Source organism: Myotis yumanensis, unplaced genomic scaffold (genome assembly GCF_028538775.1).
Source record: "Myotis yumanensis isolate MYYU_CA2020_CCGP unplaced genomic scaffold, mMyoYum1.0.hap1 SCAF_16, whole genome shotgun sequence".
NCBI classification, from domain to species: domain Eukaryota; kingdom Metazoa; phylum Chordata; class Mammalia; order Chiroptera; family Vespertilionidae; genus Myotis; species Myotis yumanensis.
The window spans coordinates 20,277,519-20,303,409 of NW_027223767.1; the positions used below are offsets into that span (position 1 = coordinate 20,277,519).

The window sequence follows — 25,891 nt, forward strand, 5'->3', positions numbered from 1 at the left end:
ACAACAAAAATCATAACATACAAATAAAAGACAACTATATATATTTTTTTAAAAAACATTCACAGGATAGTTTCACTCACTCACGAAAAAGTTTTAGTGAATTTGCTGTTAGTCCTGCTCTAAAACTGTGCTGAATTTTGAAGGTCTGTTCTATATTAATTCAGTGAATAAAATTAGTAATGAAAGTTCATAATAATTCAGATATTCCTTTCTAAAAAAAGACTTCATTTTCACAATCTTGTCTGTCTCCCTTCTAGGCTGTCAGCTCCCATGCATTTCTCATATTTTGTATTCCCAAGGTTTAAACCAAGCCTTGGCAGCTAATAGGCATGCATTACCTGGTTGTTAAATTATTGAGTAAATAAGTGATAAGTGAATGAATTGAAACGAGGAAAGCTTGACTAGAGACAGGCATCTTGCAACTTAAAAGTAATTTATGATTGGATGATTAACTTTTTATAGTGCTGTTACCTTCCCCAATGTGATTTTCTCAATTAAATAAAAGTTGTAGCCCAGCAACATGGCTCAGTAGTTGAGCATTGGCCTATGAACCAAGAGGTCACGGTTTGATTCCCCGTCATGGCACGTACCCAGATTGTGGGCTCAACTCCCAGTGTGGGGCATTCAGGAGGTAGCCGATCAGTGATTCTCTCTCATCATTGATGTTTCTATCTCTCTCTTCCTCTCCCTTCCTCTCTGAAATCAATAAAAATATATTTTTAAAAAATAAAAGACATAATTAACTTCATTTTTTTTAAAGAACCAAATAAGAAACAAAGATTTGCCCATTCTTCTCCATTTCTTGACCCTCCCATTCCAACCCCCAAAAGTAGAATCTCGCCTTCCCTCTGGAAATCTTCAGGGAACTTTAAAAATTAATAAAGTTAATATACTTTCCTTTTTGTTATAGGTTATTTGTTTTGGATGAAAGGATAAGAGGCTACTAGGAAAGGTTTGTTCTGAACACATAATTCAAAACTGCTGAGTTCATTATAAGGTCAAGGTTGTTGTTTTTTTCTTATATTCTTATGCTTGTGAATTTAAACAGTATAAATTGTAGATTTTTTTTACACTGAAACATATATACATGTGCATGCATGTGTGTTTGTATACAGGGTATATACACACACAAGTATATATTTCAGGGTAAGAAAAATTACGTGTATACATATCCTATATAATAAAGAACTAATATCCTAATTAGACTGAACAGCAGAACAACCGTCCTGATGACCTTCCAGCTGTGAGGGCTGGCCGGGGCAGGAATTTCGTGCATCACGCCTCTAGTGTGTGTGTGTGTGTGTGTGTGTGTGTGTGTGTGTGTGTGTGTGTATTTGTGTGTATGTTTCACTTGTGTATGTCTATGTTTTAAATATATTTTAAAGATTTTTTAAATTGATTTTTAGGGAGAGAGAGAGAAACATCAGTTGCTTTCTGCAGGCCCCCTACCAGGAATCAAACCTGCATATGCCTGACCAGGAATCCAACTGACAACCCTTCGGTACGTAGGACGATGCCCAACCAACTGAGCCACACCAGCCAGGGATGTTTTAAATATATTTTAAAGGAAATAGATACTACCAAAAGATTTCCTATTATAACCCAAAAGAACTTTCAATAACCACCATCATCAAATTCCCTATCACTTCAACCTTCATATTTATCTCAAAAGATGATGAGTAAACCATCTATTTAATGGGAAATTTTTACAAAGTAAAATTACAGAACACTTAATAGAACTAATATGTTGAATATTAGTATTATGTGTAGAATATTATTTATCAGAAAAGAAAGTTCAAAATGTTTGCCATATTTTCACCAGTTGCTTAGAGATCAAGATTTCTGAAAAATAAGATTTCCCAGGTAAAAGTGAAAATTTAACCCAGAGCAGCATCTGTTCTTCAAATTATGATTAAACAGGAAATGTATATAAATTATAAGCATACAAATATTTTCAATTATACCTGTGTAATGGCAGAGAATTGAGCTATATTGTTGTTGTTTTTCTATCTTTATTATAATATATTTCTATGGATAAAAACTCAGTTCTGTTTTAGCTTTCCCAACTAGTTAGTGTTGATTTTCTTTTTATATATTCAAAGGGCTCAGCAAGAGAAATGTGGACAACCAGCAGTGTAATAGAGGGGAAAGACCAATGAACTAAGAGCAAGAAGACCTGATTTTAGTAGTTTTGTCTCCCCTCTTATTATGCTAAACTTCAGCTTCCTCACTTGTAAAATGTGGACATCTGCCCATCTAATCCTATAGGATTGTTAAAAAAGCAAATAAAGTCGCTTATAGGGAGCACCAAATATGTAAATATGTAAAATGATGGTACTTTCATTAATATTTGTCTAAATTATTTCCCATTTTATTTTACAAACTCCCAGCCTGATTTCTCTAACTCTCTGCTTTGACTTCACCCTTTATATCATATAGAATTAAGATAATTTACTGAGGAAAAACAAGGAGAGAAATTGGCAGACTTTAGCTACCAATAAAGTTCTTATTTAGTACAAATCTAATATTAGAAATAGGAGCTTCCCATCTCTGAGTCAGTAGGTCAAATCTGATTCAACCTACAGTCACAGCCACTGGGTGCTATTTAGAAAATCCTGTTTAAAGGCACTGATCATCTTGTTTCATCCATTCAATGAATATTTATTAAGCAAAAACTCATATACTTGCTTCTCTGACTCACTACTATTCCACCATCCTGAGGTAGAAATAATGTATTAATAAACATAACTAGCAGACTATTCTGGTGTTAATTATTCACTGGGAATTTCCCCAAGCTAAGCAGCCATTTGGCAAGAGAAGAAAGGACCTGTTATCAATGACGTAACCCAGCCCTAAAACAGCTGTTCTGCTGAAACACCAAACAAAAGTTCAGGAAATTTAGAAGCTGTTTAAAACACATAATTGGTTATGAGCCACCTTTGCTTACAACAATCCTTAGAGTTCCGTGTAAAAATTCTCACCTCATGTTCTAACAGAACTCTCAGCTTCCCTTTTACAGTACATCGAACACTGCTGTTACACAGTATTTGTTGTCTATGCTTGCCAGTTACAACTGAGGGAGGGCAGGGACAATCTCTATTATGATTTTATCCTTGAATTCTTGCACATAGAAGCTACTCAGTAACTTTCTGTAGGAGGAATGAATAAAGAACCATAATTTTCATCTATTTTCAGGCATTGGGGAAGGATCTTTAGCTTCTTTGAGCCCATTCCCTCAACTCTGTAATAGAAACAGTATTTTACAATTTTTCATAAGTGAAATATGCAAGTTAAGTGCCTATCACATAGTAATGGCATTCAACAAGCAGTAACTATTATTAGTATTTTTACTATTACTCCTTTTTATCCATATAAACTGAATTCTTCTCAAATAGAATTGTAATTTTATGTCCGTATTTCAGAAACCTTTGAAACCACTGCAGCTTAGTTCTTCATCTAACAAAAAGCAGTCGACATTAAGGTTAAAGCCCTTTTTAAGTAAGCTAAAATATGCTGGGCAGGCCAATTTGGTTTTTTGTTTGTTTGTTTGTTTGTTTGCTTTGCTTACTATCCTTCTTAAGAGCTGGAATGTGAAATTAACGAAATCACTTTTAATATGCAACTGAGTTAAATGGTGATTGTCTTAGGTAGGTTGGTGTGTGAATTCTACACAATACCAAATGACTTCTTTTTAAAGTCCTTTGTTGATTTCCATTCACTCTTCAACCCATGACGTCTGACTTTTGTTCCCTCCACCACTCAAACTGTTGCTCTTGTTAAGATTGCCAGTGAATATTTTTGGTCACCATCTTAAATGACACTATTGACCATTCCTTTCTGCAGTTCTCACCTCCTTTGGCTTTCTTGTCATCATTCTTTGCTGGTTCTTCTTATACTCTCTACCCATAGCTGCCTAGTTGGTTTCACCAGCAATTCTTCCCCTGTCTATTTCTTAAAGGCTAATTTCTCCCAGGAAACCATCCTTGCCTCTCTTTTACTTTATAGCATAGAGGAAAATTTTCAACTTTTGGCGGGGGGTGCGGGGGGGCATGGAGTCATTATACAATGTCACTAAAACAAAAAAAAGATTTCTGGTCCATTGTTCTTAGTTATGTAGAAAGAACACTGGTACTAGAGTTAGGAGACCTGTGTTTGTATTGGTTGCATGACTTTAAAAGTGCATTCATTCTCTCTTTAGTCTGACTTATTTCACTTAGCATAATACCCTCTAGGTCCATCCATGTTGTTGCAAATGGCAAGACTTCATCTTTTTTATGGGTATTATTCCATTGTATATATGTACCACATCTTTATCTACTCATCTATGGATGGATACTTAGGTTGCTTCTATATCTTGGCTCTTGTAAATAATGCTGCAAAGAACATAGGGGTATATATGTCTTTTTGAATTAGAATTTTGTATTTGTTTGGATAAATACCTAGAAGTGGAATCACTGAGTCATATGGTAGTTCTATTTTTAATTTTTTGAGAACTTCCATACTGTTTTCCATAGTAGCTGCTCCAGTTGGTGTGGCTCAGTTGGTCGGAGTGATGTCTGTGCACTGAAGGGCCATGGGTTCAATTTCTGGCCAGGGCACATACCCAGGTTGCAGGTTAGCTCCCCGTTCGGGGATGTATGGGAGGCAACCAATGGATGTTTCTGTCTCTATTCCCTTCCTTCTTCTCTCTCTAAAATCAGTCTTTTAAACATTTTAAAGGTCGGGGGATTAAGATTTACAAATTGCCAGATATAAAAAAAAACCCCTGGGGATGTAAAGTACAGCATAGGGAATAAAGTCAATAATATTATAATAACTATATGTGTCAGATAGGTACTGGTCTTGTTGGTCTGATCACTTTGTAGGTTATGTGGATGTCTGTCTAATCACTGTGTTGTACACCTGAAACTAGCATGGTGTTGTGTGTAAACTATAATTGAAATTATTATTTTTTTATTTTATTTTTAATATTTTTTATTGATTTTTTACAGAAAGGAAGGTAGAGAGATAGACAGTTAGAAACATCGATGGGAGAGAAACATCGATCAGCTGCCTCTTGCACATCTCCCACTGGGGATGTGCCCGCAACCCAGGTACATGCCCTTGACCAGAATCGAACCTGGGACCTTTCAGTCCGCAGGCCGACGCTCTATCAGTTGAGCCAAACCGTTTTTGGCGAAATTATTATTTTATTTTTAAAGTACATTCATTCTTGAGACTCACTTTACTCTTCCTTAAAAAAAAAAAACCTAAATATTTATTGTGAGGCATAAATAATATATACATCTGAAAATACCTCAAATTGTAGGCAAAGTACTATTGCATAATATTATATCACCGTGGTACTTTATCAATAGTAAATGTCTTTTTAGTTCTTCTCATGTCAGCTTGTAGCAGAACATTTTCCTGAGATAAGGGAGTTCAGAAGTTTTGTGAGAGGGAATATAAAAATCTTTTTTAAAATTGGCTCAGTGGATAGAGTGTCAGCCTGTGGACTGAAGGGTCCCAGGTTCGATTCCGGTCAGGGGCGTGTACCTGGGTTGCGGCACGTCCCCAGTGGGGGATGTGCAGGAGGCAGCTGATCGATGTTTCTCTCATCGATGTTTCTGGCTCTCTATCTCTCTCCCTTCCTCTCTGTGGAAAATCAATAAAAAATATTAAAAAAAATTTTTTTAATGTATTTCTCTTCTAATTATATAATGTACTCATTTTATTAGGGATGCTTATCAACCATAAATAGTTTTCCAGCTTTGGGCTTAAGTCATGGTGAGAAGGGGAATTATAAAGAAACCATTTTATGAACTCTCTAGAAAAGGATGGAAAAGTCAAAGCTGAAATAACTGCTTTAGAGGAAGTGACTATGTAAGAATAAATCTTAGAGGAACTGATCTTTTCTCTTTTTATCTGTTAGACACCATAAAGCAAGAGCTTAAACAGTAATTAGACTATCAAGCCTAATTATTGTTTTCTGTAAGTATACTAGGTCTTTAAGTATCTGAAACTAATTGATATCCCTACTGAGATTTTTAGACAAAATATGAACTAGAGGTTTTTGCTTGTTTTTTTTCCCCCCTAAAGTTTTATTATAAAAGGAGTAAGCGTGCAGATAAGTTGAAAGGATTGTACAGTACACATCCCTCTTGGGTTTACAATTAACATTTTGCTATACTGCATTGGCTTTATCAGATATCTACTCATTTATGCATCCCTGGGCTAGAAGTTTTTAGACAGGAAAAAAATGTTTTATTTAATTTTTTCATATATTTCATATAACAACCTTAAGAAATAAAAAAAAAGTTCAATGCTTTACAAGCTGTAATTTTAACATTTTGAATATATTTAACATTAAATAAAAATATACCATATGTAAAATATAAAAATATGAATGGAAAGATAGTCAAATTCAGGAGAATGGTTACATGTACAGAGAGTGGGAAAGGGCTCATAGAGAAGTTCACAGTGGTCTTCAACTGTAATGTGTGTGTTTTTATTGATTTTAGAGAGAGGGAGAAGCATCGATTTGTTCCAATTATTTATGCATTCATTAGTTGATTCTTGTATGTGCCCTGATCGGGGATTGAACTCACAACCTTGGCATATTGAGACAACACTCTAACTAACTGAGCTACCTGGCCAGGGTCTTCAACTGTAATGTTTTATTTCTTAAACTAGAGGCCCAAAGCATGAAATTCGTGCAAGAGTAGGCCTTCCTTACCCCAGCTGCCAGCACCGGTTTCCTTCTGGCACCTGGGACCCAGGCTTCCCTCAAAGCCCTGGCTTCGTCCGGAAGGACATCCAGTCTAATTAGCATATTATGCTTTTATTATTATAGATTCTGAAGAGTAAAACATTAGTATATGATATTGCATCTATTGAGTTATTTGGCTGTTTGTTATCCTGACTGTTCTTTGCTAATATGTTTGAAATATCCCACAATTAAAAATTAAAAGTAAGATTTACTACTTAGTTGTCTTTTCCCTGGCAAAGTGCTTTTCACTTCACTTAAGATCCTTTGTTCAGTCGGCCTTCCAACTGAGGTGGATTGAATAGAATCTGACAGCACCTTATCTTTTCTCAGTTAGTTTGATGTACTGGCTAGAAGAATGATACAGAGTGCCCCCTTTCTACCAAGGATTGAGGAGTATAACTTTTGCTTACTTCTTGGTTTTGCCTAACTCTGAGAGAAAAAGAACAAACATTTCCTGTATTATACTTAAATTCCTTGAAGCTATTTTACATGGTTGTAGAAAAGTGTATAATTGTGTAAGTATGTAATTTTGCATGTTCACCTGATTTCAAAGAATAAAGACATGGAAAGTGAAATATGGCCAGGGAAGCTGATACATGAAAACTTGGAGAGATAATGATGCTGCTCGGCCAGAGCCTGGAAACTTGACCGGTCTAAACAAACTACATAGTACTAAATTGCTTGTGAAAGAGCTGAATCAATCCTGCTGCGATTTGAACTTTTGGCTCCTGAAAGTCTAGGGCAAGCTTGAAAATAAAAATAAAGCCCTTACCTACAGGGTTGTGTTCCAGGCCCTTTGCTGGATTCTCTGTATGAAGGAGACATCTATCCAAAAAGCAAGAGGCAGCAGGAGAAATCTGAGGCAGTGAAAAAGAATCTTAGGAGTTTCTCCCTATGCCAGGTGTGCAGTGAGCTTGCAGTGGGAGAGAACCTCCATCATTAATTAATGTGTTGATTCCTTCAGGAAATATTTATCTAAAGCCCAAAGAAAAAATATAGTGGGGTGTGATATAAAGGATCAACCAACCAGAATATATTAAGTTTTTATGACTTGCCAAGCATTTACATGCCTCTTTCATGAAGTAAGATGCTATGTAATAAACAGAAGTCTAGGAAAACAAAAAATCTATAGATATAAGTGCTTTGAAAAGTATCTGTGGTGGATATTAGTTTGAAATGCAGAGTTCTGAGGGATCTGCTAGCAAGAGGATGACATACAACAGCCAAAAAATCATCTTACTGCTATCTTTAATACTGGGTTAGGTCCCTGTTTTTGTCAGGGCCTGCTAGGCATAGCTAGGATGAAGTAGAGGAGAAGCCACCAGGTGCAGTGAGGAGGGCATTTAAGATTTCCAGGAGTTCTTCCTTTTAGCAGTAGACCTTTTCAGACTTAACCTGTTCTGTAATGAGCCTCCATCATCATAGAGACAGTATAGAACACTGGTTTAAGTCACAGCGGTTCTCAACCTGTGGGTCGCAAACAATGAAAATACATCCTGCATATCAGATGTTTACATTATGATTCATAATAGTAGCAAAATTACAGTTATGAAGTAGCAACGAAAATAATTTTATGGTTGGGGGTCACCACAACATGAAGAACTGTATTAAAGAGTCGCGGCATTAGGAAGGTTGAGAACCACTGGCAGGTTCTGGAGCCAGAATAACTGGCTGGGTTTGAAATAGTGCTATATAACCTTAGTCAAGTTACTTAATCTCTCTGAGCTTTCTAAAGATAATAATAGAATCATAAGGTTGTTTGTGAGAGTTGAATACTACATATAAACTCTTAATAGAGTATTTGGTACACAGTGAATGTCAGCCCGACAAATGTCAGTTATTGTTTTTATTTTCAAGAACTTCACAGCTACTCTAGCCTCCATTTTTTGTTACTCCTAAATTCACTTCCCAATTTTCTACCTCTGTTTCACCCTATTCCAGGACACTGAAGGCTGCATTTGGCTCATTTACCTGTAACATGTTCTACAGCATTAGTATCAAACAAGATCTTAAAATATATTCTGAAATAAAAATCACATAATCTTCAAAGAAGTTTAGTATTATATATATATGTTATAGTCTAAATAATTCTTGGAAATCCATAGTATGGTTCTTCATAATATGTTTCTTTATAATTCAGTGTATTTTTCTAGTCTCTCTCTCTCTAAGCATATGTTACTTTAAAAATATTTTTTTATTGATTGGTTTTGGGGAGAGAGAGAGAAAAACATCAATTTGTTGTTCCACCCAGTTATGCTTTCATTGGTTGATTCTTATATGTGCCCTGACTGGGGATCAAACCTGCAACCTTGATGTATCAGGACAACCTTCTAACCAATTGAGCTACCCGGCCAGGGCAGTATATTTTACATATATATATATATATATATATATATATATATATATATATATATTTATTGAAGTATATAAAATATGGGGTGTAGAAAGAAGATCTTGGGCCTGAGATGATAATAGATCACATGGGAAAATTAAAAACTAAACCTTTTAGGAGGGCAATTTTATAATATCTACCAATTCCTAAGATGTTTGAAATATTTTAACTATTTGCCAATTACACCTTCTAGGTATCCATCTAACAAATGTATTCACATGTATGCACAAAAATTGTGTGAAAGCATGTTTTGGTGATATTGTATATAATAGTAAATACTGGAAACAACTTAAATGTCCATCAGTAGAGGACTCTTTAAATAAATTATATATAATTGTAAAAATAGAATACCAGGCACTTCTTTAAAAGAATGAGGTAAACTATATAAAAATGAGAAAATGTCCAAGATATAGTAATAAGTGAGTGGAAAAGCAAGAAGCAGAATAATATGTATAATACAGTTATATGTTTGTGTGCTTATGTGCATGTATGGGGGTGGGGTTTTTTAAATCCTCACCTGAGGAAGTATTTATTTATTTAGATGTGAGAGAGAAAAATCATTTATCAGTTGCCTCCCATATTCGCCCTGACCAGGGATCGAACTTGCAACCTTTTTGCTGTACTGGACGATGCTCCAACCTGCTGAGCCACCCAGTTGGGGCTGCATGTGTATTTCTTAAAGGGCAGCTATTATATTAATATATGTATATGAAAAGAAAATTTCTGGAAATATTAACAATTATCCCTGTGAGTAGGATGATGGAAAGAAGAGTGACTTTTTATTTTACTTTTTATTTTTTGAATACTAGTGGCGGGGGGGGATGGTAATCATTCCACATGTGTTACTTATGTTACTTATACTTTTTTTCTAACTAGTTTTAAAAAAATGTTTAGAGTGGGGATTAAATGGTTAAATGTTTTATAAGGTGTGTTGGACGTGAAAAGTGATCTATAAATGCCTATTATTTTTACTAAACAATAGAGCGTACGGCTTTTGTAACCTGAAGAAAGCAGCATTTCAGCATCTCTTCCTACTGGAGCATATGGTGGTTAAGACCATGTGGGATGGATGAATGCCTTAGAGATTGCTTCTCATGGAGTTGATATGCAATCTTTTTAGTATTCCCCATTGCTCTTATGGTGGAAAGTTCCATGGAAGGGAGTGGAAGGGCTCAGGGACATTGTTCCATCCAGTGTTTAAAACTATTGTCAGGTATTCTTTTAAATAAAACTATTAGCCACATGGTGATTGCAAAACATGATTGCTTCTAAGAGCCTTTGTTTAAAGAGTTTGGTTTATTGTATTGTATGAAGAGTGCCTTTGACTAAGTGTAGTGAGATACCTCTTGGTGCTGTCTGGACAAGTTTAAAAATTAGGGGTGTTATCTTGAGAGTTTTATCCTTGTGTTTTACAGACCAACAAGAGATAGAATGTTTTGCTACTCCAGGTAACAGGTTTTTTGTTTTGTAACTCTTTAAAGTGTTTTTCTTTCCCTTTTGACACTCGGGGGATTAATTTACTATTTATTTCTCCAGCTCACACCCTTAGAAAAAAACATAAAAATACAAATAAATCCCCCTGGCGGGTTTGCTTCTGTGGTTGGTTAGAGTGTTGGTGTGCAGTCTGAAAGGTTGTGGGTTCGACTCCCAGTCAAGGGCACATACCTCCTCGGTTGCAGGTTCAATCTCTGGCCCTGGTCAGGGTGCGAGTGGGAGGCATCCAATCAGTGTCTCAACTTTCACATTGATGTTTTGTTTTGTTTCCTCTCTCTCTCCTCTCTCTCTCTCTCTCTCTCTCTCTCTCCTCCCCTCTCCCCCCACCCCCCCCCCCCCTTCCTCTACACTCTCTAAAAAAAATATCCTCACTCCTCAGGTGAAGATTGAAAATAAATAAATAAAATAACCCAGTCAGTGGTTGAGCGTCGACCTATGAACCAGGAGTTCACGGTTCAATTCCCTGTCAGGACATGCCTGGGTTGTGGGCTTGATCCCCAGTGAGGGGTGTGCAGGAGGCAGCCAATCAATGATTCTCTCATCATTAATGTTTCTATCTCCCTCTCTTTTCCTCTTTGAAATCAATAAAAAAATATATTTTTAAAAAATAGATCTGATTGGTATAATAATTTTTCCTTATAACTAGGTATGTGTGTTTTTTAAGCGTCACTCAAGGATATGTTTTGTTTGTTTTGTTTTTTTAAAAAGATTTTTAGAGAGGAAAGGAGAGAGAGAAAAATTAATGTGAGAGAGAAATATACATTCATTGCCTCTTGAACACACCCCAACTGGGGATCAAACCCCCAACCTGGGTATGTGCCATGACTGGGAATCGAACACACGACCCTTTGATGCACCAGATAGCCAAGGCTTAGTTAGTTGGGTGTCCTCCCATGCACCAAAGGGTTGCTAGCTCCATTCCAGTGTGGGCTCAATCCCCGTTGTATGGGGCGCGGCTACAGTGTTTTGGACAGGTTCAAGCCTCGGACTAATGAGAGGACACAGTCCTCTCATGGCCACGTGCAAGTCCCAGCTGGAGGGCAGAGCCTTCCCAGCACAATTATAGCCAACAGCTATAGTTGTAAGCTGGAACCTATGGTCCGAACACGTGGCCCCACGTGCCTTGTGCTAGAGTTCAGGTGCATGTAGTTGAGTGAGGTTGAAACTCACGAGAATGCTGTAAACATCTTGATCACGCCCCTACTTTGCCTCATAGCATCTGCTATAAAATAAAGACACGGCTTGTGGGCGCTGGCACTGTCTCCTCATCAGGGAGCAGCATCCCACCGAGACCCAGCTTTCATTCTCTTGTCTGTCTTTTCTTAATCCTTTCATCACCCCCACTCAGGATCACCCTTGGCTGTGCTGGTACGGCACACCGTTGGGCGGGGAATGGTGGTGTAAGAGGCAACCAATGAATGTTTCGATCTCTCATCAATGTTCCTCTCTCTCTCTCTCTCTCTCAAAATCAATTTTAAAATATTTTAAAATATTTTAATCGTTTAACATGTAATTCTATAAAAATTTTATTTGGTCATAGTTAATGGTGTCAAGAGCCAAATTAACACTTTAAAATATTCATGTTTCTGAGCCTTGAAGTGGTCAGCAAATGACAGGGCAAAATTAATTTCAAATCCAACTCAAGCAACAGTGTAAAAAAATGCAGCAATTTTTCTTCAGGAAACTTTGTGCAAATTTTTTTTAGAGAAAGCTCCTTCTGACTTCATGGGGAGTAGAAAACTAGCTTAGTTTATTTCATGCTGCTCAATCTAATTTGGAATCATTTTTTAAGTCCTAGATGCTTGGGTACAGAGATCTTGCTCCCTGGAGCCTTGTTTCCTGACAGTGGAGAGTAAAGAATTAAATTGAGCTGAAACGAAATTGATTGACATTTTGACATTATAAAGAGTGTGAAAATAATGGAAATTTTTTCAACTTTTTAAAACAGGCAGCAGTAGAAAGAACTATTTCCTTAAAGGTATCTCAGTTTGCAAAGATGATTTAATTATTTTCTTAAAAAACTGAGAGGCATATTCTAGCACTTTCCCAATTCCTTATATTACAGTTCAAAGCAAGAATTTAATTTGAAAAGCTTTTGAAAAAGCCTGGATGAGGGAGTTAAAATAGTCTCCTTAGCTGAACAGGCACTGACAGAGGTCTTTTGAGGGAAAACAAAGGACTATGCACTTCTGGGGTGTCACTATAGGAACCTATTTATAAAAGACAACTATACATATTTATGAAATCTTTATCTCCAGCATTTTTAAATGTGAGGGATATTAAGTGTGAATTGAGTAAGATACATTTCCTGCTGACTTTCTTTTTAATATGTTTTTATTGACTTTGGAGAGAGAGAGAAACAACGGGAGAAGCGTCCATGAGAGATCGATCAGTTAGTTGGGCATGCTCCGGTGTACTGAAGGGTTGCTGGTTCAATTCCACTGTGCTCTGACCGGGAATCAATAGGGTGTCAGTGAGCAACACTGACTGGGCCTACTGACTTCTTTTTAAGACAGATTCAGATGATTACCGCGCCATCATCTTTCCTAAAAGACATCATTTAATGTTGACTTCAGTAAAATCTCATCTCTGCTGTGTCATGAAAGGAACTGGACCCATCACCTTAATAGTTCTGTTTACTAGTAAACAGCCTGCTGCCTTCTTTTTTTTTTTTAAGTCACTGCAGGAGGTTGTAATAAATTACAGTCTGGAAGAAGTTTTTAAACTGGCAAGTTTGCCAGATATTTAAAGCAATTTATTTTGGGATGTATCAGCAGATTTTTTTTTCTTACACTGCATTTGGGTGCATGCTGACGCAGCCAGAACAAACCTTTCAAACATTTTCCTTCTTAGAGATGGATGAAGATAATGATGCACTGGACTCTAAGATCCAGACCTTTCACTTACTCTTCGCTTGCCAATTGGTTCCTTCCTATGACCGGATCTGTAGAAAACTTAGATATCTATTTCCAATATCTATTTCAGTATGAGTTTGCCATATTTCTAGTCCCTCAGTGCCTTGGTAACAAGTTTTATGGAAGGATCAACTAACAGAAGAATAATTCTGGTTTTAGACACTGAATTTATAGTTTAGATTATTTCATTACTAGTATATTGAAAATTGCCAAACTTCCCAATAGGAAAAGAGATAAGAAAGTTTATATTTAAAAGACACAGTTCTTCTTGATTTTAGCATATGTTGAGTCTTATGGTGACTTTTTTTTTCTAATTTTAGTCTCTTTTCTCCTATAATTGGATAGTGAAATTTTTTTTTATTATTAATTTTTGGCTCTGGAATCGCTAAGGCAGCTTTAATGATATACATTTTAATCAAGATTCAGAAAAGCTAAACATACCGGTGCCTAAAAATATTTGTTCTGATGAGATTAGGAGGAGGAGAGATAAGGGAGCTAACTTTTATTGAATGCCTCCATGGGGCCAGCCTCTTTTGTAAGCTACTACATAACATGTAGGAGAGAGAGAAGAAATTCTCGTTTTACAAAGAGCTGGTCCCTAGTCAGGTGAAAGGCACTGCTCAGTGGGTTGTTAGGCACATGACAAAGGCTTAAAGGCTTAAACTCATGAAGGCCTCACGGATTGGTGGGAAAGGCCCTAGATCAGGAGTCATAAAACTGGAGAGTTCCTATCAAAGTGGCATCAAACAAGGTCAACTGGCTCGACTTTGAATTTGTACACATCTGTAAGTATGAGGATATAATCTCTAGCCTGTCTTCCTTTCTGGATTGTTTGGCACAATGTAATTCGCAAGCATGGCTGCACACTGGAATCACCTGGGGAGCTTTGAAAAATGCTGACATCTAGATTCCAACCTCAAGAGATTATTACGATTTGATTGGTCTTGGGTGCAGCTGATTACTGGGCGTTCTTAAATCTCCACAGGTGATTCACGTGTGCAGCTAAGGTGAATCTTTGGAGGATGGTTAGGGAAGCGTTTTGTAAATTTATTTACAAGGGGTAGCAGACTGTGTCGATAATTTGTTTTTTTCCATCATAATTTCAACTGTTTTGCTTTTCTTTTTAAATCCAGCTAATCTCTGAATTTCCCCAGCCTTCAGCACATAGGAAGCCGTTGATAAATTGTTGCATTTATTAACGAACAGCCTTTTAAAGTTTTAAAGTCATCTGAAAAATGGGGTTTGTTTGAGATTCAATGTATACAGACTGTTAATAGGACCATTCTGTTGAAACATTCCCAAGAAATCTGAGAGCCTTTCTTGCCCACCCCCGGCTCGCTTCACTACTTCGCCCAAGTGGCGGCCGTTTGGGGATGACCCTTGTCCCCCCAAAGCCGACGCACGCAGCGGGATCCGGTGAGTGCCACGAACTCCGGGGCGGGGCGCAGCGGCGGGGTGGACCCGGCAGGCGTGGAGGGTCGGCCCAGCCGGCGCCCCGCCCCGGACGCGGGTTGGGGCGGGCTGCTGGCTGCGCCCTGCCGCCGGGATTCCACTGCCGAGCCCCAGGGCTGCGGTGGCTGCCTCCGCGCGACCCGGCGGTCCCAATTCGGCCGCCGGGAGCCCGCGCTGTCCGCGCCTCGGGCCGGGCGGATCCCAACGCGATCGCCTCGTGCCCGAGCCGGGCGGGGGCCAGGATGCGGACCTGAAAGCCTTGAGCCGGCCTCATGACCCTGAGCACGTTGACTCGCGAAAGGAAGGCGCCTCCCGCCTGCACCTGCAGCCTCAGTGGCCCCGACATGATCCCCTACTTCTCTGCCAACGCGGTCATCTCGCAGAACGCCATCAACCAGCTGTGAGTGCGCCGCGCGCCCTCCTGCCCTCTGCTAACGCTCGGAAAGTTTGCGTGTTAGCAGTCGCTTTCCCCAGCAACTGGGGAGCAAGCAAGCGAGGGCGAAATTGCACCCTGCATTCTTGGCGGTCCCGGGGCGTCCGGGGAGGATAGTGGGGTGGAGGTGGGGGTAATTCTTGGAGGCAGAAAGTGTCCAGGGGTGGGGGGTCGGGGGATGTTAACGGACAGAAGAATCCTTTGCGATCATTTCTGGTAAACTTTGAGGGTATCTGAAAGTGGGGTCTTCTCAGGGAGGTTGTTTGGTGACCGACTGACAGCCGAGCCATATGGCGCTCAGGAGACCGAAGGTGAAGGGCGGTGTGTAGCTTCTGAACAGTCAGCCGGAAACGCTAGGGCTCCTTTGTGGGTCCTGCTGGTGATCCAGCGCCCGTGTTTGTTGTTTTGGTTTTTGTTTCAAATAAGTTTTCGTCTGACCATACGTTTCTGTTGCAAGTCGTTCACACAAAGAAAGGCAGTTTATTCTTCGCTCCCGCTGGTTGTAGTCTGGAATTATTTCAAAAACTGGATTTCAGTAGTTTGGCTGTTTTTTTGTCTTCCCCTGTAGTAGTACGTGCTCACAACCCAAGCCTGTATGCAAAGCTTCATTCACTAAAGTGCAAGATTCAGGCGCATCTTTGTGACTGTTTTTGAAGTCTCTGGAGTTCTCCTTCCTTTAAATTTGTGGTTTAGCCATTTTTGAGAACTGTGGGCTGAAGCTGAATCTCACCTCGCAGTTATAAAGCGCAAAGCAAAGGAACTGCATCTATTCAAGTCGCATCCTCAAACCAGTGGAGTGGTTTAGTTTACTTTAGATAGCAGGAGTTTGGTCTTAGTAGTGTATTAGCACTCACTCTAGAGTGGCTTCAGGAAAGTCACCTACTGAGGTTTTCTGGACTCCTGGAACTTAAGTAAGGCTTCAGTCTTCCTCCCAGGTCACCCTTAAGGGACTTTTAAATGAATGTCCAACAACAGAAACTTTCCATTATTTCTTATTAAAGGTCCCAACAATGGCATGTAGAGTGATTTATAAATAATCTTACATCTATTTTATTATTTTAATTAATGGTTTGCCCTTCTACCAAATCAAATTAAACTCATTTGAGTTTCAGCTTTTTCCCTTTGTGTAGATTCATGGGGGAGCTCCTAAAAAATAGCCCCCCACCAAAAATAAGTGCTTTTACTGCTCTGTACTGTAAACTCCACAGAATTAAATCAACTGTTTACTTGTGTTTTCCCTTTAAAAAAAAAAAAAGATACATATGGAATGACAAAGAAGAAAGGGAGTAAATAATCTGAAACTGGACAACCAATCTCAAAATAATAGTGTCAACAATATTTTAAAAATGAAAAAAGTAGTGGGAGCAACTCACATGTCCATCAATGGATCAATGGATGAACAAAATATGTATATAATACAACTAAGTATCTCTTAGCCTTTAAAAGGAAGGAAATTCTGACAAATGCTATATCATGGATAAACTTTGAAGACATTATTCCAAGTGAAAAAAAGCCATAAAAAAGGAAAAATGCCATATAATTCCACATATATGAGGTACCTGGAGTATAGTTGCCAGGGCTTGAGGGAGGAGGAATGGGAGGTTTGTGTTAAATAGGTACAAAGTTTCATTTGAGGAAGAAGAAAAAGTTTTGGGGATGATTGCGTAACAATGTGAATTATTTAATGCTGCTGAACTGTACTTAAAAGTGGTTAAAAGGCAAATTTTGTTATGTATGTATAACTACAGTTTTAACGAAGATCAAACAGGCCACGCTCTCTCTAGAGCAGGGGTGGGCCATATAAGACCCTAGAAATCATTTGGTCTAGCCCTGCCAAGGCGTTAGGGGTGAGTTAGTTAAATGTTTGACCAAATGTAGCAAGCTAAATTTTAAGGAGAGCATGCTGGTGCCTTCTCCTTTTCTTCCCTCAAGGTGCCTGCATACCTTTGCTTTCTCCTGAGCTCCAAGGGCTCTTCTTTTGCCTCTGTAACTTGTTTCCTGAGCCCACGCAGACCAGCTGGCACATTTCTTCCACAGCTCACTTCTACTTCTGTGACTTTCTAAGTAAACTTTTGCTTGTATTTGAGTCTTGGCTATGAATTCTTTCTTAACCAGAACTCAAATACCACGATTGCTGAACGAAGGTCTAACATCTGGTGCCCTTTTGCCACTAACACATCCAGGCTCCACTCACCTCCAACCTGTTGTATGCCCTGGAAGCCTTACCAGACTGCATTGCCTGGACATGCTGTTAGCTGCCTTTCAACTGTATTCACCCAGTGGGAAGTAAGAAAGAAAAAGAAAAAAGATTAAGCAAAATTTAAAAAGCAGAGCTTATAAACTTTTAGCAGGGCACATGCTGCAGGAGGCAGCTGATCAATGATTCTCTCCCATCGTTGCTATTTCTTTCTTTCTCTCTCCCTTCCTCTCCAATAAAAAAAAAATTTTTTTAAGTGTTGAAACTTAAGTGATTAAGACATTGCTTGATTTTTTAACGAGGTTACCTTGAGCTTTTTGTCCTTGACCTAAAATGTTTATTTTCTTGTTTCATATATGAGTTTGACTTCCTAGCTTGATGTTTGACTTCAGACTCAGCAAAAGAGGAGTATATCGAGATTATTATCCAAAAATGTATCTTTTAATGAAATTGAAAAGTGGGACCAGTTTTATTTTTGTTTAATTAGTAATGGTACTAGTGCTCTACAGTAGTTAGCCAAGTAAATTCAGTTTTGCTCTATATTTACCCAAGTGATTTCACATGTGCTCATCTCTGAACTTAAGCTTGCTTCTGAATCACCTAGTTCACTTATGAAAACATAAATTGCTGACCCACATCCCCAGAGTTTCTGATTCTGTAGGTTTGGGGTGAGGCTGGAGAAGATGCTGCTGCTGCTGATGGTCCAGGGACCACATCCTTAAAGTATTCCTCTGAGGCATATTGGACAAGTTGTCATCCATTTTACAGAGTAAAAAACTAAAAAATGTTAAAATGGTCAAGTGATTGTTTTGGTGGTTGTTTTTTGCACAGGGGTTACATGATTTGTTGTTGTTGGTAGAACTAAACTAGAACCAGCATTTCCTGTCTCCCAATTCAGAGCTCTTGTGGTCTGCATTTGAAGTTCTGATACATATATCTTTATATACATACTAGAGGCCTGGTGCACAGATTCATGCACCAGTGGGGCCCCTCGGCCTGGCCTGTGGGGATCAGGCCAAAACCAGCTCTCCGACATCTAGCAATCCAGAGGGGTCATGGATTGCTAGAGGGCACAGGCCAGGCCAACAGACCCCACTGGTGCACAAATTCGTGCACCAGTCCTCTAGTATGCATATAAGACCTTTGGTTAATCTCTTCCCACCCTCCCCCCGTTCTTTCAGAAATTCATCAGTCTGTTCCATGTTTTCATGCCTGGGTTTCCACTCCTGCATTGAACGTCTGCCCCCTGGTGGTCAGTGCGAGTCATAGCTACCGGTCAGACAATCGAATAGTCGGCCAGTTGGCCAGTCGCTTAGGCTTTTATATATAGACTAGTAGCCCGGTGCACAAAAATTTGTGCACTCGGGGGTTAGGGGGTGAGGGGTGGGGCCAGATCCCTCAGCCCGACCTGCACCCTCTGTCATGTTCCAAGACCCCGGCCACTCCTGGCATAGGCACAGGCCTACAGGCTTGGGGCGGCCTGGCTCCCGAGGCCCCATTTTATCAAGAGAACAAAGTCGGCGTTAGTTACAGCCCTCACCAAACCCAGTACAGTGCATCTGTGCGTACAACTGCCTCGTTCATGTGCCTGCTTCGCCCTACTGAATTACTAACATCTTGAGGACATAGCTCTGTCTTATCCTGCTTCAACTTCAGTGCCTGGCCTGGTGCCAGGGACCTGAGAGGGTTTGCTGAGTGAGTGAGTGAATAATGAGTGAGTGAATGAGTGAATGAGCGAGTAAGTGAATGAGCATAGTTCGAGAAGGGCAAAGGCTGCCCGGGTTCTCCGCCTTTGCCCTGCCACCCAGCTCTTGCCTGCCACCTGGGTTTCCAATCACTGTCAGCGGCAGGCGGCTTCTTCCATCCTTCCCCTTTCACCTCCCATCATTGTGCCTACGTATGCAAATTAACCGCCATCTTTGTTGGCAGTTAATTTGCATATTGCCCTGATTAGCCTATGGGAAGCGTAGCGGAGGTACGGTTAATTACCCTTTTTGTCTTTTATTAGATAGGATAGGAGCATTTCTTTAGGTAAATTTCTAGCAGTGAAATTTCTGGGTCTAATGGTATGTATAAGTTATATATTTGATACATATTGCCAAATTGCCTTCTGAAAAGGCTTTGCCAATTTGCTCTTACCAGTTGTAAGAGTATGTCTTTCCCTGTATCTTCACCAACCCTGATAATATTAATAATGACATTAAATAGCAGTTATTTTTTTACTATGTGCCAGGCATTGTTTTATCATCATTCTCTCTTCTTAACAACCTTATGAGTTAGATACTACACTCCATTAGAGATGAGAGACACAGAGATGTTGAGTAACTTGTCTAAAATTATAGTCAGGATGGAAACACAAACATAAACAGTCTGACTCCAGGATCCTTACTCTTAAATACTTCTCTATTTGCAAATCCCATATTATTATGGAAGTTTAGCATCCTTTTATATTTGTATTGGTCTTTTTCATTTTTCTGCTATGATTTGCATGTTTGTACTTAATAGCCATTTTTCTATTGGTATTTGTTTTTTTCTTTTTGATGTATTTTGCATTTTCTGAATATGTGGAAAAAATAATTTTTACCAGCTTATTGAATGTCTTTTAACTTTGCATCTTGTTATAAAAGTTTTTAATTTTTCTGCTGTAAAATGTGTTAACATTTCTCTTATGATTTCAGAATTTTGTATCTTGCTTTAAAAAACCCTTCCCACCCACTCCAAGGATTATAAAAGTTTTCTTTCACATTTTTTTCTAATGTATCTATACTTTTAAAATATTTCACTCTTTAAAACATCTGAACTTTTCTTTATAGTGTGAAGTAGAGATCTAACTACCTTTCTTCAAAATGCATAATCAATTATTTAATACCATTTATTTAGTCCATTCTCACTTCACTGATTTGAAATGCTTCACATATTGTATATTAAATTCTAACAGATATTTGGGGTCTTCATCTATACCAGTGGTCGGCAAACTCAGTCAACAGAGACAAATATCAACAGTACAACGATTGAAATTTCTTTTGAGAGCCAAATTTTTTAAACTTAAACTATATAGGTAGGTACATTGTTATTAACTTAATTAAGGTACTACTAAGGCTTAGGAAGAGCCACACTAAAGGAGCCAAAGAGCCGCATGTGGCTCGTGAGCCACAGTTTGCCGACCACGGATCTATACTATTAAGTCTTGTTAATATGTTTTCTGTCCATATACCAATACCATACTGTTTTACTTAACATAGATTTAGTGGTTATTTTGATACTTTGTATGTCAAGGCCTACCTCTTTTTTTATGTGCTAGTTATTCTTGCTTATTTTATTTTCCAGATAAGTCTTAGAAACAGCTTGTCAATTTTCACTTTTGAAAATCCTCTTGGGGACCTGGCTGGTATGGCTCAGTTGGTTGGGCATCATCCTGTGCACCAGGGGGTTGGTGGTTCAATTCCCCATCGGGGCTTGATCCCCAGTAGGGGGCATGCAGGAGGCAGTCAATCAATTGATCGATGTTACCTTCTCACATTGATATTTCTCTCTCCTCCTTTCCTCTCTCTCTAAAAAAATCAGTAAGCTATTCTTTTAAAAAATATACATATTTTTTATTGATTTCAGAGAAGAAAGGAGAGAGAGAGAGAGGTAGAAACATCAATGAAGAGAGAGAATCATTGACTGGCTGCCTTTTGCACACCCCCCACTGGGGATAGTGCCCGCAACCCGGCATGTACCCTGACCGGAGATGGGACTACAACCTTGGTATATCAGGACGATGCTCAAAGGTTTCCTTAAACCAATGGTCACCAACCTTTCAGACCTCACAGACCACCAGTCTAACCAACTGTACTACCCAGCCAGAGTGTGGAATATATATTTTAAAGGGTGATCAAATAAGTTCACTAGTTAGTTCAACTAGTGAATTTTCTAGGTGTTATATAGCCTTCAAATATGAAGGAAAGGTTAATGGTCCTTTGTCAGGGTATTAAGATGCATTTGTGTTTTCATTAGCGGTGGCGGTAACTTTGTGTGGCTTTGTCCACACTTGTGCTTGTTTGAAGTCAGTACAGCAGTAATTGGCTTGGAACTGAAGGATGGAGGGGAAAAGCTCTCAACGTTGGCCTTATTGGAACCACCTTTAACCAAGTTAACTGAAGAGTAAATCTGCACAATGACGATGAACAAGAATGGTGAGGTTGTGACGTGCTCAAGTCAGATTTTCTTTGTGATAAATCTAGAGTGGATTTTTTAAAAAGTGTTGCTCTTTGACTTGTGTGTTCACCTTGTAAGCACTCCTGAAATTGAGCAATTTCTTTAGACTTACTCAGAGAAACCACTGCGCAAAGCCAAATAACAGGATGCTGTCATTCATTCTTTGTTTCTAACAGCTAGAGGCCTTGGAGTGATTGAGAGACTCAAACGTCTACGATTATCTTGCTCATATTTCTTCTTAGGTCTCCCCAGTAAATGTGAGTCCTCTTGATTATCATACATTAAACTCCTTAGGGCTAAAGGACAGTGGTGTAGATGCAATCACGTTAATGTTTCTCACTTTCTAAGGTGACAGAAAAAAAAGATTATCCTAACTACTTTAAGATAGGGTTAGTTTTGCATTGTTGAATGACATGGGATGTTGCTGCCACTAACATAATTAGAGTTTAACTTGAAGAAACGTGCTAAGAACATTTTTAGGTGTTCCTGTGATTTGGAAGGCATGTAGCAAATGATATATAAATAGATTGCTAGTGTTGCACACCAAAGGGCAAGTTTGGGCTCACTTCCTCTTTGCAGGTTGTGCAAGTTGAGTGACTCTTGTTTTCTGAAATTATCTGTTTTTAGAGGGTGTGACCCTTCTTTTAGTAACCTAAGGGATTTGGCATTAGTTATGTATATAAAGCAACAGAATCCAAAGGCTTGAATTACTCAAAGAAAATCCTCAGCGTAAACCTATTCTAGAATGTTTTTTTTAAAGTTGTAACAATTTCGTTTTTCAGATGTAAAAGATGTAGAATTATTTTTTGGCGACCAGCTAGAGGGTCAAATTATTACTTATGTTTGGGAATAATATCTGCCTCATTTCAGAGAATTGTGGAGATCAAATGAGTTCATTAGTTAAAAAAAATAAAACAATAAAAGTTTCCAATGTGATTGTTTCTTTTACCATCTATACTTAATCGTTGATAAAGAGCCATACACATATTCATGATCCATAACGGGACATTTCAAGCCCTGAGAATTTTAATTGTGGACTTTATATTGCTTGTCTTCTGTGGTGTCTGTATTCTTAAAACTTTATGCTAGAGACTCTTCTGTTTGCAACCCAACGAACACTTTAGCAATCTTCAACACCTCGGCAAAAGGCTGATCAGGTTTATGAGCTCAGCTTTTGTCTGTCTCATCTCTGCTGTTCTCTGAATTTTGTGTAATAAAAGGCAGTTGATCGCCATGGGGGATTAATTGAATGAGAATATTTCTGATTTTTCTCCACTGATTTAAAATAAGTATCACATAAGCAAAAAAAAAAAATTCTTTTTAAGCAAAGAGTTCTTAAAGAGATGCCATTTCTTTGGGACTCTCCTCTGTCCCAAGTACCTTTAAATTACTGTTTCCCCAAAGTTAATATTCTCAGTCCAAAAAAACTTAACTTCCTATTATCTTATCACCTTTATCTTTGTGAGGAGTTTTAGTTTGAGAAATTGGGGTATCAATGGGGGATGTAAATTATTAGTGAATTTCACTTCCTAGGAGATGAATGTAACAGATTCAAACAATGTGTGAAACTTTAACATCCCTTTCACCAGTTTGGTATAGAACATTCTATCAACTCCACCTCTGTGATGTTCATCTTCTCCAATAAAATCTTATACTCACTTCCTTAAATAGCCCATTTCTTAAGTACTGCTCTGTTTTAAAATACTTAAAAGTTCTCTTGGGTCACATATTCAGAATCTTACTTGTCATTTGTTCTTGTGGCCAATAGTCATAGTCTGGTGTGTAGAATGAAACAGACTTGAGTTCCAATCAGAGTTTCACCACCTATATATAGACTGTACAACCTTGAATATATTACACTAGAAGCCTGGTACATGAAAATCATGCACTGGGGGGTGGGGCCTCAGCCCAGCCTGTACCCTCTTGCAGTCCAGGAGCCCTCCAGAGATGTCTGACTGATGGCTTAGGCCCACTCCCCATGGGGATCAAGCCTAAGCTAGCAGTCGGACATCCTTAGAGCTGCCACAGAAGTGGGAAGTCTCCCGCCACTGCCTCTGTGCTCACGAGCCGTGAGCCTGGCTTCTGGCTGAGTGGCGCTTTCCCTGTGGGAGCACACTGACCACCAGAGGGCAGCTTCTGCATTGAGCAGGATAGAGCTGAAACTGGCTCTCTGACATCCCCCAAGGGGTCCCGGATGGCAAGAGGGCGCAGGCCAGGCCAAGACCCACCAGTGCACGATCAGGGTCAGGGAAGGACACGGGAGGTTGGCCAGCCAGGGAAGGACCGTGGGAGGGCTCCAGGGCGTGTTCTGCCCATCTCGCTCAGTTCTGATCAGCCAGACCCCAGCAGCAAGCTAACCTACCATTCAGAGCATCTGTCCCCTGGTGGTCAGTGCATGTTATAGCGACTGGTTGACTGTCTGCCCCCTGGTGGTTAGTGCACATTATAGCAAGCGGTTGAGCGGCCTTAGCATATCATTAGCATATTACGCTAATGGTTAGCATATTACGCATATTACGCATTGGTTGAACGGACAACGGGACACTTAGCATATTAGGCTTTTATTATATAGGATAACTACCATAAGCCTTTCTTGTCAATAAAATGAAGCCAATAATACCTGTAAGGATTAAATGTAATGTTTGTGAAGTACTAATAGTATGTACTCAGTAACGTTTAGTTAATATTTTTGCTCTTTTGACATGAGCCAAAGCATAGTAGAAAGAACTAGAATACAAAGTGTTATGCCAGTCTGATGGTAAAAAGTTTATCATTTGCATCATTGTCATAATTTCACCTATTCTGTACAAAAGGTGGGAGATACAAAGGAATACAAGATGGTTCCTGCAGTCGGGATATTCAGTCTGTTGAGGATATAAGACAAGGTCAATAAAAGGATAAATATGAACATAATTAAGCACAGGCTAAGTGCCAGAGGAAAGGTGCAGTTGGTGCTTTACGTGTTCAGAGGACAGAAAGGTTTTGTACATGAGCCAGTTAGTGAAGGCTTTATTAGGAGTAAGATTTGAGCTGGGACTCTGACATTTATTTCTGGCCCTCTTAAATGTCTTGAATTGTATAAACACAGGTAAAGAGTACTTCAGTGGTGAGAGAAAAGGAAGAACTAATGTGGCAGATGTTAAGACCATATTACAAATAATTAGTGTTTTTTTTTAAAATTAAATCTTTATTGTTCAGATTACATTTGTTCCTCTTTCCCCTCCCCCCCCAATAACTCCCCTCCTTCCAGTTCCCGCCCCACCCTCCGCCCTCACTCCCCACCCACTGTCCTCATCCATAGGTGCACGATTTTTGTCCAGTCTCTTCCCGCATCTCCCATTCCCCTTTTCCCCCCAAGAATAGTCAGTCCATTCCCTTTCTATGTCCCTGATTCATTGTAATCACCAGTTCATTCTGTACATCAGATTATTTATTCACTTGATTCTTAGATTCACTTGTTGATAGATGCATGTTTGTTGTTCACAATTTGTATCTTTACCTTTTTCTTCTTCCTCTTCTTAAAGGATACCTTTCAGCATTTCGTATAATACTGGTTTAGTGGTGATGAAGTCCTTTAGCTTTTCCTTATCTGTGAAGCTCTTTATCTGACCTTCAATTCTGAATGATAGCTTTGCTGGATAAAGTAATCTTGGTTGTAGGTTCTTGGTATTCAGCACTTTGAATATTTCTTGCCATTCCCTTCTGGCCTGCAAAGTTTCTGTTGAGAAATCAGCTGACAGTCGTATGGGTATTCCCTTGTAGGTAATTGAGTCTCTTTCTCTTGCTGCTTTTAAGATTCTCTCTCTGTCTTTTGCTCTTGGCATTTTAATTATGATGTGTCTTGGTGTGGTCCTCTTTGGATTCCTTTTGTTTGGGGTTCTCTGCGCTTCTTGGACCTGTAAGTCCATTTCTTTCACCAGGTGGGGGAAGTTTTCTGCCATTATTTCTTCAAAGAGGTTTTCAATATCTTGCTGTCTCTCATCTTCTGGCACTCCTATAATTCTGATATTAGTCCGCTTGAAGCTGTCCCAGAGGCTCCTTACACTATCTTCACACTTTC

The 25,891-nt window shown here is 39.0% G+C and overlaps 1 protein-coding gene across 5 annotated transcripts in view; it reads left to right on the top strand.

Annotated features, from left to right (window-relative positions):
- The window catches only part of SSH2 (slingshot protein phosphatase 2), a 216,444-nt gene that overhangs the window by 101,128 nt on the left and 89,425 nt on the right, over positions 1–25,891 (top strand). For 2 of the 5 annotated variants that reach the window (XM_070394825.1, XM_070394827.1), the window contains exon 1: positions 15,117–15,401. The exons of the other annotated variants lie outside the window; for them this stretch is intronic. In XM_070394825.1, coding sequence (XP_070250926.1) covers positions 15,274–15,401 — 128 coding nt within the window. In that variant the 5' untranslated portion in view covers positions 15,117–15,273. Of the gene's footprint in view, positions 1–15,116; positions 15,402–25,891 lie in introns of those variants that run through there. 5 annotated transcript variants of the gene reach the window in all.